Source organism: Platalea leucorodia, assembly GCF_965183815.1.
Source record: "Platalea leucorodia genome assembly, chromosome: Z".
Classification (NCBI taxonomy): Eukaryota; Metazoa; Chordata; class Aves; order Pelecaniformes; family Threskiornithidae; genus Platalea; species Platalea leucorodia.
The window spans coordinates 88,752,173-88,768,503 of NC_138858.1; the positions used below are offsets into that span (position 1 = coordinate 88,752,173).

The 16,331-nt window shown below is 66.9% G+C and overlaps 3 protein-coding genes across 4 annotated transcripts; all 3 read right to left on the minus strand.

Annotated features, from left to right (window-relative positions):
* Positions 1 to 36: 36 nt before the first annotated feature.
* On the minus strand, positions 37 to 10,447 carry LOC309602581 (uncharacterized protein). The gene is made up of 15 exons (XM_082336242.1): positions 10,408 to 10,447; positions 7,045 to 8,763; positions 6,678 to 6,946; positions 5,686 to 5,795; positions 4,918 to 5,061; positions 4,735 to 4,815; positions 4,016 to 4,128; positions 3,720 to 3,778; positions 3,519 to 3,608; positions 3,387 to 3,430; positions 3,147 to 3,316; positions 2,298 to 2,568; positions 2,074 to 2,218; positions 1,845 to 1,988; positions 37 to 1,300 (listed from the first exon to the last, which is right to left on the minus strand). The coding sequence occupies exons 2-15, from the start codon at positions 8,513 to 8,515 to the stop codon at positions 1,046 to 1,048; spliced, it is 3,366 nt and encodes a 1,121-aa protein (XP_082192368.1). The 5' UTR covers positions 8,516 to 8,763; positions 10,408 to 10,447; the 3' UTR covers positions 37 to 1,045.
* A 529-nt stretch (positions 10,448 to 10,976) lies between these two features.
* Positions 10,977 to 13,020, minus strand: LOC309602582 (interleukin-36 receptor antagonist protein-like; the record flags this gene model as incomplete). Its single annotated transcript, XM_082336243.1, is given in 5 exon segments — positions 10,977 to 11,018; positions 11,020 to 11,178; positions 11,907 to 12,031; positions 12,113 to 12,265; positions 12,930 to 13,020. Coding segments are annotated over 5 exon segments (570 nt in total).
* A 1,436-nt stretch (positions 13,021 to 14,456) lies between these two features.
* Positions 14,457 to 16,229, minus strand: LOC309602366 (interleukin-36 receptor antagonist protein-like). Of its 2 annotated transcripts, XM_082335877.1 has the most exons (5): positions 16,195 to 16,229; positions 15,918 to 15,978; positions 15,732 to 15,820; positions 15,518 to 15,642; positions 14,457 to 14,788 (listed from the first exon to the last, which is right to left on the minus strand). In XM_082335877.1, exons 1-5 carry the CDS (start codon positions 16,196 to 16,198, stop codon positions 14,579 to 14,581), a joined length of 489 nt encoding a protein of 162 aa, XP_082192003.1. In that variant the 5' UTR covers positions 16,199 to 16,229; the 3' UTR covers positions 14,457 to 14,578. The 2 variants fall into 2 exon arrangements, with proteins under 2 accessions (XP_082192003.1, XP_082192002.1); XM_082335876.1 differs by lacking the exon at positions 16,195 to 16,229 and having other exon boundaries at positions 15,918 to 16,176.
* Positions 16,230 to 16,331: the final 102 nt, after the last annotated feature.

Sequence of the window (16,331 nt, forward strand, 5' to 3'; positions counted from 1 at the left end):
TTAATGAACCCCTCTGGGGTCTGACGGATGGGTCCCTCCCCCGGTTGCCAGGTTGGGGTTTGTCCCCTGCAGCAGCATTAACTGGGATCCCCCTGCACCCCCTTTAATCCCCACCTTAGGATAAATTTATCATAAATACAAATATTAATTCCTACTTTATCATAAATTTATCACCCCCTTCATGCCTGCAGCATCCTGCATTTGCTGCTGGGAAATGCTGCATCACACCCCGATCTCGCAGCCCCTGTTAGCATTGTTAATTAGGCCTTTAATGAGGATGAGCTCCATCCTGCCCCATATAAAGCATTTTTGGGGGGTTTCCCCACCCTTTTGGGTTTGTTGGTGCTGTGGCTCTGGCCTGGCACCTGCGGCTGCTCCTTTGGCTGCTGGTGGGTGAGGGAAGGGTCCCCCCTCAGGGTGCAGGGGCTTTTTGGGGGGACGGGGGAGAGCCCTGTCCCCATCCTGGGTGTTTTGGGGTTCACAGATGCTGCTCTGATGGGGTTTGCCTGCCGGTGGCGGTGGTGTTGCACACCCGTGGGTGCTGGAGGCTGCGTGCCCCGCGGAGGAGGGTCTCTCTATGGGTGTCACAGCCAGGTAACATATATACTGTCACCTCCCAGGGTCCCCAACCACCCTGCCGCCACTCTCCGTACCTACTGGGGCGAGCACCGAAATGGCGGCGACGGCGGCATCGGCGCGGGGACAGAGGCCACCGCCCCGTGTGTGTGTGTCCCCCCATGGTGTTTTGGGGACACAGGGGTGGCAGCGGTGGCACGGACACCTTTATTGCACGACAGAGAGCAGCAGGCAGCGGGCGCGGGGAGGGGGTGCAGCGGCAACGCTGGGGGGGGCTGGGGGGGCTGTGACCCCCCCCCAACCCCCCATACCTTTTGGGGGAGGGGGGTTCTCCCTGAGTTTCCCCATCCTTAATCCCAAGCCCCCCCCCCCCAGGTTGGCTCAATACTGGCGGTGCCCGAAGGAACCTCGTACCGGGCTGGGGGGGGTGCGCCCCCCCCCAAATGTCCCCATGTCCCCCCTGTGTCCATCACAGCAGGTTCTTGTTGCGTTTGGGGACGATCTTCCTCACCGTCCGGCGCTCGGAGATGTTCCTCTTGACACGGATGGTGGGGGCGACAGGGGGCTCGGGGACCAGCGAGGGGCTGGAGTGGGCCTTGGTCAGGGTGGGGGGGTCCGGGGGGGCCACCACTGGCCCCGCTTGGGCTTCCCACCCCTCCAGGTCCTGGGCGCCGGTGCTGATCCACGTCTCCAGCACCTGCACGTAGGTCTCGTAGCGACGTCTCTGCCATGGGGAAGATAAGGATGGAGGTGAGCCACCACCCTGGGGACATCCCTGGTGTCCCCCATGTCTCCCATGTCCCATAGCAGCGTCTCTCCCAGGGGGAAGATAAGGATGGAGATGAGCCACCACCACGGGGATGTCCCCATGTCCCTGGTGTCCCCTATAGTGGCATCTTTGCCATGGAAGAAGATAAGGATGGAGATGAGCCACCACCATGAGGATGTCCCTGGTGTCCCCCATGTCCCATAGCAGTGTCTCTCCCATGGGGAAGATAAGGATGGCGATGAGCCACCACCATGGGGGTGTCCCTGGTGTCCCCAATGTCCCCCATGTCCCATAGCAGCGTCTCTCCCATGGGGAAGATAAGGATGGGGGTGAGCCACCACCATGGGGACATCCCTGGTGTCCCCCATGTCCCACAGCAGCATCTCTCCCAGGGGAAGATGAGGATGGAGATGAGCCACCACCACAGGGATGTCCCCGTGTTCCCCACATCTCTGAGTGTCCCATATAATTAAATTAATTAGGAATTAATCTGCCCCACCTCGTAGAGGAGATACTCCTTCTTCAGGCGGTACTCGTCCAGGTCGCGGGCTCGTCCCCGCTTTTCAGGGAGGTTGCGTTGATGCTCGAAGAGCTCCTGGGCCACCCGCTCCATCCACGCCTCGTGGGAGCGGTGCTGCTCCTCCTGCCCGCGGGGAGAAGGTTGGGGCGGGTGATGGTGGGCACCCACGGGTGCACCCACCCGCCCCATCCCGGCAGCGGGGGCTCACCGGGGGGCTGCGGCTGGGGGCGGCGGGGAGGATGGGACGGACGAAGCGGCGCTGGGAACCGACGGCGGCGGGAAAGGGGGGCGAGGAGTAGAGGGCGGCCACCAAGTTGATGCGGGAGATCCAGGAGGACATCTCCTCCGGCGTCCTGCCATGAACATATGAGGTCATGGGTGATGTCACCACCCTTGGGGACACCTCTGTCTCCCCACCGGGGGGTTACTCACGGGGCTTGGAAGAGGAAGACGCGCCAGTCGGCCGTCTGCAGGCGGAAGACGTTGGGGCGCTTGGTGTATTTGCTGGCGCGCTCGGCCAAGGCGTGGTGGACCCCCAAGGGCTCCTCGGCCTCGGGTCCTTCCTCCTCCTGGGGGTCCGGGAAGGGTCCCGGATCGGGGGGCCGGCGGGGGACCCCCGTTCGTCCCCCAGGTTTGAGGAAGTAGAGGACCGTTCCCCTTAGCACAGCTTGGAAGGGTTTCCAGCCTCGTCTGCCCCACGGCGCTGGGGGCGGGGGGGAGAAGTTGGGGGGCATGGTTGGACCCCAAAGCTGGACCCCAAAAGACACCCCCAAAACTGGGACCCCCCCTCTGGCTCCAACAGACCCTGGCGTTGCCCCCCCACTGGGACCCCGATGGACCCCAAATGGCCCCACATCTGTCCTCCTCCCCCCCGGAGATGGGCAGCCACAAATCTGCCTCCATAGACCCCAATGGATCCCCAAATTACCCTCCTGGGTCCTAAAAGAGGCAGGGAGCCCCCAGATCTGCCCCCCAACCCTAAAATACCCCACATCTGCCCCCCTGGGCCCAAACAGACCCCAAATCTACCTCCCTGGACCCCAAGCCACCCCAAATCCCCGTCATGGACCCCCCCCAAAATCCTCAACCCGCCTCCAAACCACCCCAAATCTGCCCCCCTGGACCCCAAATCCCCCTCATGGACCCCCCAAAACCCCCAACCTGCCCCCAAACCTCCCCAAATCTGCCCTCCTAGACCCCAAATCCCCCTCATGGACCCCCCAAAACCCCAACGTGCCCCCAAACCCCCCCAAATCCCCCCTGCCAGTCCCCCCCACTCACTTTTCTTGCCGTCAGCCTCGGCCAGCACCTTCCTGGCCAGCCAGCCCCGGCGGTAGGTGATGGCCCCGGCCCCCCCCGGCAGGTCCAGGAAGGGGTTGCTCTTCTTACGGCTTAGGGGGGGCAGGCTGCCCCCCCCACCCGCCTCTTCCTCCTCCTCCTCCTCCTCATCCCTATGGGGTGCTCAGCATCATGGGGTGCCCCCCACCCCATATCCCCCCACCCCATAACCCCCATACTCACGCTGCCCACGCCAGCTTCTCACTGCGGATGGAGCCATATAGAGCCTGGAGGGGGGGGAAGTGGGGTTCATGGTGGGGGTCCAGGGGGGTACCCCCCCTTTCCAGCCTCACAGAACACCCCCCTCCCAAATACCTTCAGCTGCTCCCTGGGGAAATCCTGCCCGTCCATCATCCCGCTCAGGTTGGCCACAAATTCAGAGCTGGTCATGGCACGGCCGAGGCGCTGCAGGAGCAGGGTGGGTGCCATGGGTGTCCGCCTCCAATAATTTTGCACCCCAGAGTACCCCAAAAATATCAGGTGTGGATTTTTGGGCCCCCCCCCCGCTTTTCTCACCTGCCCGTGGAGGTCGGTGTTCAGCAGCATGATGGCACAGGTCAAGGAGTGCACAGCGTCTGGGGGGGGCGTGGGGGGGTCAGGGTGGGGGTCCCCCCTCCAGGTGAGGACACCCGTCACCGTGAACCCCAATGGGTGCAGCTGGGGGTGCCCCGTAGTGCTGGGAGGGGAGGGGTGGTGGGTGGGGAAACTGAGGCACGGCACGGGGTTGGGGTGGGGGAGGCAAAGGAGCTGGGGGGGGGGATCTGGGGATGCATGGGGGGGGCCTGGGGGTGCCCCCCCCCGCAGGGTCTCACCTGGGGAGGGGAAGGCGCCGGGGTTGCAGCGATGGTAACGCCGGGAGAAGTGGCCGAGGATGCGCTCGCGCTCCTGCGTCTCGCCCGTCAGCACCAGCGCCTGCAGGAAGGACCTGGGGGCCCCCCCTGCGATGGCAGCGGGACCCCCAAAACACCTACCTCCCCCCAGGACACCCCCCTGCATGCTGGCTGCCCCCCTGCCTCTATGATCCACTCCTCCCAGACCCCAAATCTTCCCCTCTCTAGAGCCTGGCAGACCCTGAATCTGCCTCTGTAGACCCCAACAGACCCCAAAATTTCCCTCCTGGACCCCAAGAGAGGCTGAGAGCCCCCCCAAATATGGCCCCTCCAGCCCCAAAACACCCCAAATCTGCCCCCATGGACTCCAGCAGACCCCAACTCTGCTCCCAGACCCCTAAATACCCCAAATCTGCCCCTCTTGACCCCAAAATATGCCAAACCTGCCCCCCCCGGCCCAAAACACCCCAAATTTGCCCTCCCTGGCCCCAAAACACCCCACATTTGCCTCCCTGGACCCTAAACCACCCCAAATCTGCCCCCCCCGGACCCCAAAGCCACCCCCCTGGACAACAACAGCCCCCAAACCCTGCCAAATCTCTCCTCCCCACCCCCCACCCCCCACCCCAGCTGTGCTATCATTTGGGGGGGTGGGGTGGGGTGCGCCTTTGTCCCCCTGAAAAGCCCCCCCCCCTCACTACCTGAGCGCCTGGTCCAGTGTCTGGCCACCAAATTGGAAGAAATCCAGGTACTCCTGGGCCACCATCCCGCTGAAATCATTGCTGGAAGGGAGCACATGAGATTATGGGGGGGGGTCCCCAAGCCCAGGGCCCCCCCCCCAAAGGGGCAAAGGGGGGGATGTGTGTGTGTGTCCCCAGCCTTACTTCTTGCGGAGGAACGCGGCCACCTGGGACTTCTTGAAGCCATCGAGGTGGAAGAGGCGGGTGGCCAAACGCTGCGCCTCCCCCCGACGCCCCTGTCCCCCATTTGCCAGCGCCGGTGTCACCGCTGACCCCCCCGGGGGGCACCTGGGGGGGGGACACGGGAGGGGTCAGGGGGTGCTGGGGGGGGGTCCCTTAACTCTGCCCCACTGGTTGGTGTGGGGCTAGGAGGGGATGGGGGGGGAACAGGGGGGTCTGGGGAGACGGAGGGGGGGTGGGGGGATGAACAGGGGTCTGGGGGTTGGACAGACAGATGGAAGTCTGGGGGCAGATGGATGGACAGGATTTGGGGGCTAGCGGGGGGGTTGGGGGAGCAGACAGGGGTCTGGGGGGGGTGGACGGGGAATGGGGGGGGGCATATGGGGGGGCATATGGGGGGGCTGGGGGGGACAGACAGGGGTCTGGGGGACCGGTGGGTGTCTGGGGGGGATGGACAGACAGACAGGGGTCAGGGGACAGAGACAGGTGTCGGAGGGGTGCAGGGGTTCTGGGACAGGGTTTGGGGGGGCAGATGGACAGGTGGGGGGTCTGGGGGGACAGGGCTTTGGGATAGGATTTGGGGGGGACAGTGGGGGGGGGGGTGCCCAAGTGGGCCTGGGGGGACAGACAGGGCTTTGGGATAGGATTTGGGGGGGACAGCAGGAGGGGGGGGTGCCCACGTGGGCCTGGGGGTGCTGGGGAGGCCACGTGGCCGGCGCCAGTGTCCCTCACCCATGGGTGCTGGCGGGGGGGTCCGGCGGGGGCTCCTCGCCTGTCTCGGGGGGCAGCTCCTCCGTGTCGGGGTGCGGTGGGGGGGTGGCGGGGGGGGGGCCCCTGCGCCACTTCACCCCCAGGGCAGGGAGCGCCCGGGGATGCCGGCAGCCAGGCACAGCCATGTCCCAGCGTGGGGGGGCCCCCCCGGGCCCCCCCGATAACCCCTGGTCCTGGGGGACCCCGCGGCAGCAGGGAGGAGAGTGGGGAGGGGGGCTGGGGGTGATCCAGGGGGGGCAGGGGGCTGGGGGAGGGCTGGTAACCCCCTCCCAGGGGATGATATGGGGGGATTGGGGGGCTTGGGGGGGGCTGGAGGAGGTCTAGGGGGGTCAGGGGGTTGGGGGAGGGCTGGTACCCCCCTCGCATGGGCTGATATGGGGGGCTGGGGGGGGCCTGAGGGAGACTGAAGGGAGTCAGGGGGCTGGGGGGTTTCTGGTACCCTCCTCTCTGGCTCAAATCTGGGGGGGGCAAGGGCTTGGTGGGGTGATGATACCCCCCTCTTTGGGGCAAATCTGGGGGGGCTGGAGGCCTGGCAGGGGGAGGGTACCCCCCTTTTTGGGGCAAATCTGGGGGGGTTGGGGGGTACTTGTACCCCCCTCCCTGGGGCAAATCTGGGGGGGTCAGGGGCCTGACGGGGGGCTGATACCCCCCTCTTGGGGGCAAATCTGGGGGGGTTGGGGGCCTGGCAGGGGGAGGGTACCCTCCTTTTTGGGGCAAATCTGGGGGGGTTGGGGGGTGCTTGTACCCCCCTCCCTGGGTCAAATCTGGGGGGGTCAGGGGCCCGGCAGGGGGTGGGTACCCCCCTCCCTGGGGCAAATCTGGGGGGGTCAGGGTCCAGGTGGGGGGCTGATACCCCCCTCTTTGGGGCAAATCTGGGGGGGGGTCGGGGGGGCTGGTACTCCCCTCCCTGGGGCAAATCTGGGGGAGTCAGGGGCCCGGCAGGGGGCTGGTACCTCCCTCCCAGGGGTGGCTTTGGGGGGGTCGGGGGCCTGGGGAGGGGCAGATCCTGGTCTCCCCCTCCTGAGGCCACACCTGGGGGGTAACCGGGGCTGGGGGGGGTCCCGGTCACCCCCCCCTGCAATAAGCTCCAGAGGGGTTGGGGGTCTGGGGGGGTCCCGGTACCCCCATTCTGGCTGCAGCCGTAGGGGGCTGGGGGGGTCCCCAGATCCCGGGGGCAGATCCGGGGGGTCGGAGAGCGCCAGGCCTGGGGATCGGGGGGGTCCTGGGGGGGGGAGAAGACACAGCGGGGGAGGGTCCCCATCAGCATCAGTGCCCCCCCCCAAAAAAAAGCCCCAAGGCTGGGGGGGTCCCCACACTCACCCTGCTTCGCGGCACCATCAACGTCCCCTCCTACTGGGCAGCACCCGAAGGGTGGGAGGGTGTGGGGGACACACCCCACTCCCCGTCCCTCCTCGGTGCCCCCCGTGGCGTCGTCCCCCTCGGTGATAAGCAGCGGCTGCAGGGTGATGCCATGGGGCCGGTAGAGGGGCACCCGCTGGGCACCCATGGGTGCGGGCACCTGGCTCTGGAAGAGGGGGTTGGTGTGGAACTGGGGCTCCTCCTCGTCCAGATCCTCCTCTTCCTCAGCGTCTTCCTCCTGGGAGGAGCAGCCATCGTCATCTTCATCAGCATCCTCCTCTTCCTCCTCGCTGCATTCGGGGTCCCGGTGGTCGGGTGAGGTGGTCCCACCCGTGGGCATGAACTCGGGCGATATGGCTCCATCCATGGTCATAGCCTTGGGCGAGACGGTCCCATCCATGGGCACATGCTCCTGCGAGATGGTCCCATCCATGGGCACGGGCTTCGGTGAGATGGTCCCATCCATGGGCATGGACTTGGGTGAGATGGTCCCATCTATCGGCACGTGCTCCTGCAAGATGGTCTCATCCACAGGCACGGACACGGGGGAGATGCTCCCATCCATGGACATGGACCTGGGCGAGATGCTTCCATCTGTAGGCACATGGCCACAGTGCTCGTTTGAGATGCTCCCACCCATGGACACGTGTGAGATGCTCTCATATGCGAATCCCCAGCCTTGGTGTTTGTGCAAGATGCTCCCATCCACGGGCATGGACTTGGGTGAGTTGGTCCCATCTGTCAGCACATGCTCAGGCAAGATGCTCCCATCTGTAGACACGTGGAAGACGCTCTCGTATGTGGATCCATGGCCTTGCTGCTCATGGAAGATGCTCTCATCCGTGGGCGTGGACTTGGGCGAGATGTTCTTATCAATGGGCATGAACTTGGGTGAGATGTTCTTATCCAAGGGCATGGACGTGGGTGAGATGCTCCCACCTGTAGACATGTGGAAGATGCTCTCGCATGTGGATCCACAGCCTTGGTGCTCATGGAAGATGATCTCATCCATGGGCGTGAACTTGGGCAAGATCCTCCCATCTGCAGGCACATGGCCATGATGCTCATGTGAGATGCTCCCACCTGTGGACGTGTGGAAGATGTTCTCGTATGTGGATCCATGGCCTTGGTGCTTGTGTGAGATGCTTCCATCCGTGGGCGTGAACTTGGGCGAGATGCTCCCATCTGTAGGCACGTGCTGGTGCGAGATGCTCTCCTCTGTAGACCCAGGACCACGCCACTGGTGTGACACACTCCGCGCCGCAGCCGCCCTCCCAGCTGTGGCCCCGTGGCCATGGTGCTGGCCATCCTGGGGTGCTCGGTCATGGTCACCACCGTCCGGCTGCCCCTCGATGGCTCCCTGCAGCTCCCAGACGCACATCTGGGCTTGCACCAGGCTGGCCCAGAAGACGTCGGTGCCGGCGGGTGCCATGGCGGGTGCCACAGCGGGTGCCACGGTGGGGAGCCAGGCCGGGGGGGGTCACCCCTTCGCCACCCGCCCCCGAGAAGACGATGGCGTCCTGCGCCGCCAGGACCCCGGGGGGGGTGGTGGTGGTGGCGGGGGTGCCCGTCGGCTCCATGGCGCGGTGCCCACTGCTACGGCTGCCTGCCTGCCGTGTGCAGGCAGCTGCCCGTCCTGCCTGGCGTCCCGGTGCCCGGCCCCATGGCCATGGGTCAGCCCTGCAGGGGGGAGCAGGAGAAGAGGGGTGGTGGGTGGGGGTCCCTGCACCCCAGTGGGGGGGAGAAGGGGAGAGGGAGGGAGGGATGGAGGATGGGGGACGGAGGGAGGGAGGGAGGGAGAAGGAAAGGAGGGATGAAGGAGGGAGGGAGGGAAAAGGGAAGGAGGGAGAAAGGAGAGAGGGAGAGGAGAGAGAAGGAATGATGGAGGAGGGAGGATGGAGGGATGAAGGAAGGAGGGAGGAGGAAGTAAAGGAGGGAGGGAGGGAGGAGGGAGGGATGGAGGGAGGATGGGGGGATGAAGGAAGGAGGGAGGGAGGGAGGGAGAAGGGAGAGAGGGAAGGAGGGAGGGAGGGTGGGAGGGAAGAATGGAGGAGGGAGGATGGAGGGATGAGGGAGGGAGGGAGGGAGGAAGGAGGAAGGGAGGGAGGGAGGGAGGGAAGGGTGGAGGAAGAAGGGAGGGAGGGAGGATGGAGGGATGAAGGAAGGAGGGAGGGAGGGAAGGAGGGAGGGAAGGAGGGAGGGAGAGATGGAGGAGGGATGAAGGAGGGAGGCGGGAGAGAGGGAAGGAGGAAGGGCCGGAGGAGGAAGGAGGGAGGGACGGAGGAGGAAGGAGGGAGGGATCGGAGGAGGAAGGAGGGATGGAAGGAGGAAGGAGGAGGAGGAGGGAGAGCCTGGGGGGGGAGGGGGTCAGGGTGGGCACCTCTGGGCAGTGGTGGGGGCCGAGCACCCGCGCCCCAGCACCCGCACCCCGTCCCGTTCCCCTGCGTCACCCCACGGCACCCACGTCACGGCCCCCACGTCACCCGCGTCACCGCCACCGCCGCCGGCTTCCGGCCCTGCCGGGGCAGGAAAGGGGGATGGGAGAGGAGGGGGGGGGACACCCCCAACCGACCCCGCCAGCCGGGGGGGGCTGCACCCCACGCCGCGACCCGCACCTCGCTCCCGCACCTCGCGCCCACGTAGGCCGCCGCGGAGCACAACCCCATAGCAGCCATCAGAGAAGCCACCACCACGGTGGCGGTGGTGGTGGGGGTGTCACAGCTCACCCACCCGTGTGTCCCCCCACGCCAGCACCCCTGTCCCGAGTGGAGGGGGAGTCACCCAAGGGGGTGTCTTCCAACGGCATCGGGGGGTCCCCCCAAAACCTGCCCCTCCCCAAGTGCCCCCCCCGCGGTAGGGGGCACCCCAGGGACCCCAAGGGTGGTGGTGGCGGGACCCAAAGGGTGAGGGGGGCTCTGGGGGGGCCCCAAGGGGTGGAGGGGGACCCCAAAGGCTGTAGGGGAACCCAAAATTTGGGGGGGGGGCAGTGGGGGGGGCCCGAGGAGTGGGGGGGGACCCCAAAAGGGTGGGGGGGAACCCAAGGGGTGTGGGGGGGACCCAGAGATATGTGGGGGCTCCAGCGGAGCCCTGGGGCCCCTCGGGGGCCATGAGGGACCCCAGGAGTTAGGGGGGCCCCCAGGGACGGGGGTCCCCAAGGGTCTTTGGGGGCACCCTCAAGGCTTGGGGACCCCCCAGGGCCGGGGGGGGGCCCTGGGTGGCGCTGAGGGCTGTGGGGGGCCCCAGGGGGACCCCGCGCCCCCCCCGGGGCCATGGGGACCCGCCGGGGGTCCCGCCCGTGTCCCCCCTCCCCTCCCCTCCCCTTACCGGCACTGCCGGCGCGCGGCGCGGGGCGTGTCCACCGCCGGCCCCGCCCCCTTCCTCCCCCCACCGCCGGGGGGCGGGGCAAGGGCGCACACGGTCCCGGCCACGCCCCCCGTGAGGCCACGCCCCCTCGGCGCGCCCGGCCCCGCCTCCGCTGGGGCCCGATCCTGCCCCCACCATGGACAGATCCTGCCCCCACCGTGGGCCGATCCTGCCCCACGGGGCCCGATCCTGCCCCTCCATGAGCTGACCCTGCCCCACGGGGCCCGATCCTGCCCCCACCGTGGGCCTATCTTGCCACATGGGTCCCGATCCTTCCCCACCGGGCCCAATCCTGCCCCTCCATGAGCTGATCCTGTCCCACGGGGCCCGATCCTGCCCCAGGGGGCCCGATCCTGCGCCCACCATGGACCGATCCTTCCCCACGGGTCCCGAACCTGTCCCCTTCCCCCCCCCAAACCACACACCACAAGCTGAGACAAACACCGCCGCTTTATTCCCCCACGCGGGGGGCTGACAGCGGGGAGGACACCCCCACCCATGGGTGTCCCCCTCACCCATGGGAGCCATGGTCATTTGCGACGCAGGTAGAAGGCGGTGATGGCGGGGGGGGGGGGCCAGGGCCAGCGCCTCCCCCGGCCCCGGGGCGGTGCTGAGGAAGCGCCCGGGGAAGGCGGCCGCCTCGAAGGTGTGTGTGGAGCCACCAAAGGTCTTGTAGAAGGTGTAGGGGGTGGCCTCGGCCCCCCGCGAGAACAGGTCCAGCAGCCCCACCTCCTGTCATGGGGCCGGGGGTGTCACCGCTGGCACAGCACCCTGGGGTGACACCGTCCCAGGAACCCCCATCTCCCGGTGCCACCATCTCCAGGTGCCACCATCTCAAGCTGGCACCACCTCAAGGTGGCACCATCTCCAGGTGATGCCATCATGAGGTGACACCACCCTGGGGAACCCCCACCTCCAGGTGCCACCACCTCAGGGTGACACCATTTGGGGATGACACTGTCTCAGGGTGCCCCCACCTTGGGTTGCCCAATTTGAGTTGTCCCACCTTGGGATTCCCCCACCTCTGGTTGCCCCGCTTTGGGTTATCCACCTTGGGTTGACCCACCTCCGGACATCCACCACCCCAGGGTGCCCCCACCTTGGGTTGTCTACCTTGGGTTGACCCACCTTTGGGTCCCCACCCCTCCGGGGTACCTCCCACCTTGCGTTGCCCATCTTGAGTTGACCACCTTGGGATACCCCCACCTCTGAGTGCCCCCACCTTGGGTTGTCCAATTTGTGTTGACCACCCTTGGCATGTCCCCACCTCTGGGTGCCCCCACCTTGGGCTGACCCACCTTTGGATCCCCACCACTCTAGGGTGCCCCCACTTTGCATCACCCGTCCTGAGCTGACCCACCTCGGGATGCCCCACCTCGGGATACCTCACCTCTGGGTGCCCCACTCCAGGGTGCCCCCCACCCTAGGCCAACCCCCACCGTGATGCCCTCCATGCTCACCTCCAGCTTCAGCTGGGGCTCGGGGCCGGTGCCACAGGAGAGGGCCTGGGTGCCACCACGGATGCCCACGATGAGGGGACAGCGCCGGCGCTCCAGGTGCCGGTTGGGCACCACGCTGATGGGTTCTACGAGGAGAGGAGGTGGATGGGGTGGGTGGGAGCACCCCTGGGCAGGGCTGCCACCCTCATCCCACCCAAGGCACCCACCTTCCTGTGCGGCGTTGGCACCTTGCAGGCTGGTGGCCACCAGCTGCCCGTTGTGCAGGCAGAGCCCCTTCTGCTCCGTGTCCCGCACCAGGTAGTGGTAGGGCTGCGCCTGGGGCTGCGTGGCCGTTGAGGAATATGTCTCCTCCGTGGTCTCTGTTAGGGGACATGGGGACACAGGGAGGTGTCATGGGAGCATGGGGACATGGGGGCATGGGGCACCGCAAGGACATGGGACTGGGGGACGTGGGGACATGGGGACGCGGGGATGGGGCCGTGGGGATGGGGGATATGGGGACACTGGGAGAGGGGACATGGGGGGGCCACAGGGGGTGTCAGAGGTGCACGGGGACACGGGGGCATGTGGGCATCACAGGGATGTGGGGATGGGGGACATGGGGACATGGGGATGGGGCACACAGGAGTGATGGACATGTGCGGTAATGGGGACACGGGGACCTGTAGGCATCACAGGCACGCGGAGTTAGGGGACATGGGGACATGAGGACATGGGGATGGGGCACACGGGTGTGATGGGCACGTGGGGACACGGGGACTAGGAACAGAGGCACATGGGTGCCCAGGGACATGGGTGGGGGACATGGGGATCACAGGTGCATGGGGACAGGGGACACAGGGACATGTGGGCATCACAGGGATGGGGGGATGGGGGGCATGGGGATGGGGCACAGGGGTGTGATGGGCACGTGGGGGTACAGATAGACACAGGGACACGGGGACATGGAGACTGGGACACAGGGAGCAGGTGGGGACACAGGGGACATGTGGGGACAGGGCCCCCATGCGTGCCAGGCACTACCTTTCCCCAGGAACTCCTCGAACAAGGCCACCATGTCGGGGTCGATGACGGGCTCCATGATGTTCCCGGTCCCTGTGCTCAGCCCCACCATGACACCCAGTGGGTGCCCGTGGGTCTCGGGCCGCTCCAGGTGCTCCTGGGAACCCTCGGCCCTGCTGCAGCCCGGGGGACGGGGGGAGAGAGGGATGAGGGCGGGTGCCACACTGGGTGACTCAGGCCCCGGGTACGAGGGGAGGGACAACCCCGGCCCCACCCTGTCAGCGCTCACCTGAAGGCAGGTCTGGACGTGTGGGACATGGCTGAGCCTGCATGGGAGAGAGGGTAGCACGTGGGTGACATGGGTGACGTGGGTGAGGGATCCCCCCTGCAATGCACCTGGTCTCCTGGTTGCCAATAGGCTCCTGGTTGTCAGTAGGCTCCAGAGTGAACGCTCTCAGAATGTTGCCCAGGCAGGACCCAGCTTGTCCCCGTCCCCATCCCCAGCGATACCTGCAAATCTGTCAGCTTCTGAAATCCTGTCCCGTGTCCTCTGGGTTGTGTCCCCTGCTCCGGGTGACAGTGGCTCTTATAGGGCCAGGCAGGGTGGGGGGGGGGTGCAGAGCCCGCCCCAGTAATTGTACAGGAGCGAGATGGGCTGGGCGGGAACCACCACAGCGGGAGGGCGGGCGACAGGGACACAAGCGATGGTGAAACGCCACCTGATCCCTCTGTCCTCTGTGTCCCCTGTGTGTGTCCCCCCGTGATGCCCGTGGTCACTGTGGCTGGGATGCCCCCCTGTGCCACATCCCTGTGGTACCCGGGTGCCGCCCGCCATCGCCATCCCCACAGTGTCCCCTGTCCCGTGATGCCGTGTGCCCTGTGGACAGTCCCTGCGATGCCGCTGTGCCCTGTCCCCAAGACACTGGTGTGCCCCATGTGCCCTATCCCCGTGGTGCCCATGAGCCATGTCCCCAGGGTCCCGCGTGCCCCATCCCCACGGTCCTGTGAGCCCTGTCCCCAAGCCCCCACATGCCCTGTCCCCATGGTCCCACGTGCCCCATCCTCATGGCCTCACGAGCCCTGTACCCACGGTCCCCTGTGTCCCATCCCCATGGTGCCCACGCGTCCTGTCCCCGTGGTCCCATGCACCTTGTCCCCATGGTGCCCGTTTGCCCCGTCCCTGAGGTCCCACATGCCCTGTCCCCACGGTGCCTGTGTGCCCCATCCCCACAGTCCCGCATGCCCCATCCCCGCCGTGCTGTGCCAGGCCATGCCGTGCGGTGCCGGCGGTGGTTGGGGCGTGCCGGGCGGGAGGCGTCCGCCACCACCAAATCCGGGAAGAGAACGAACCTGGGAGGCGCCCGGCTATGGGGCAGCCCCGCTGGCTGCGTCACCCCCCTGGGGACGTCCCATCCTCGTCCCTAATGAGCCGGTGGCGCAACACCGGCCATCCCGCCGCCGCGGTGACGCAGGCACCGGGGGCCACCGCTCGCCCTGCTCTGTCCTGTCCTGTCCCCCCGCCGCTGCCACCCATGCCACGGGGACCAAGGTGTCCTAAGCATCTTTATTCCTGCGGGATGTCACCATCCCTGAGGTGAGGACGTCGTCGTCTCTAAGGGAATGTCATTGTCCCCGGTGGGGGACGTCACCGTCCCCAGGGACGAGGGTGTTCAGCAGAGCTGGAAGTAGAAGTCGAGGAGGTGGGTGGCATCGGGGTGCCGGGAGAGCCCCAGGGGCTGGTGGCCACGGGCCGAGGTGCAGAGGAACCAGCCGGGGTTGGCGGCCGACTCGAAGCGCCACAGCCCGTCCTTGTAGGAGCGGAAGAAGGTGAAGGCGGCCGAGGCCGCGCCGGCGTGGGGCAGCTCCCTGATGTCGGCGTCCTGCGGCAGGCACCGGCGCCAGAACGTCACCCCAGAGACAGGGTGGCTGCCCCACCTGGATCTGCGGTTGTCCCCAGCCCTGCGGTGGCCCCAGCCCTGTGGCGTCCCCATCCCCGCAATGCCCCATCACTGTGTCCCCACCCCTGCGGTGTCCCTGTGCCCAGGTGCCCCCTCCCCATGGTGTCCCCATCCCTGTGATGCCCCAGCCCCATGTTCCCCACGTGCCCTGTCCCCGCTGTGTCCCCAACCCTGTGGCGTCTCTGTCCCCATGACATCCCTGTCCCCATGAGTCCCCTCCCCATGGTGTCCCCGCAGTGTCTGCATCCCTGTGACATCCCCATCCCCACAGTGTCCCCATCCCTTTCGTGTCCCCATCCCTTTCGTGTCCCCATCCCTTTCATGTCCCCATCCCTTTGGCATCCCCATCCCCGTGTCATCCCCATGCCCATATTGTCCCCGTCCCCATGGTGTCCTCATCCCCATGGCATCCCCATGGCATCCCTGTCCCTTTAGCGTCCCCATCCCTGTGGCATCCCCATCCCCACAGTGTCCCTGTTCCCATGGTGTCCCCATCCCCGTGGCATCCCCATCCCCGTGGCATCCCCATGCCCATAGTGTCCCCATCCCCATGGTGTCCCCATTCCCTTTGGTGTCCCCGTCCCTGTGGCATCCCCATCCCTGTGGCATCCCCGTCCCTTTGGTGTCCCCGTCCCCGCGGTGTCCCCTGACCTGCAGCTGCAGGGTGGGCTGGCTGGCGGGGGGGCTGGCCAGGCAGCGGGTGCCATTCTGGATGCCCAGGATGACGGGCAGCCGGGCGGGCTCGAAGGCACGGTTGGGCACCCAAAACACCTTCTCTGCGGTGCGGGGGGGACGACACACGCGGGGCCATCAGGGTGTGCCCGACGCGTGTGTCCTCCCCCACATCCCCACGTCCCCATCTCACCTTCGAGGGCAGCGTTGGCCCCTTGCAGGTGTCCGGCCACCAGCTGGTCATTGCGCAGGTAAAGCGATTTCTGGTTGACGTCCCAAATCCTGCCGGGGACAGCGGTGCCAGCAGTGCCCACCCCGGCGCCCTGACCCCCTCCGTCCCCGGGGTGTCACCCGTGGGCGCTCCCCCCGCCCTCCTTACCGATACTGGAAGACTTTGGTCTGCAGGGCGGGCGTGTGGCAGAGGGCGAAGCCTTCGGCCTCTGTGCAGAGGAAGAGGAGGGCGAGGGTGAGCGCGGGCTGGCACGCCATGGCACCCCGATGCCCGCCGCCCGCGCCCCCCCCGCCTTTATAATCCCTCCCGAAATTTCCAGCCTGCGGAGGCGGGGGGCTGCCGGTGGCGCAATCATCCCCGCGGTTCCGCTTTCCCTCCCGCCTCGCCGGGGCCCTTCCCCGGGGGGTCCCCGGTCACCGCTCACCCATGGGACCCCCACCCGCCAAGCCCCGGGGCAGTGGCAGGGAGGAAGGAAGGAAGGAAGGAGGTTGGCGGTGGTGTTGCCACACTGCTGGCGGAGTGTGAAGGGTTGGCTCCGCCCCGCCGGAGGGCTCGGCACGG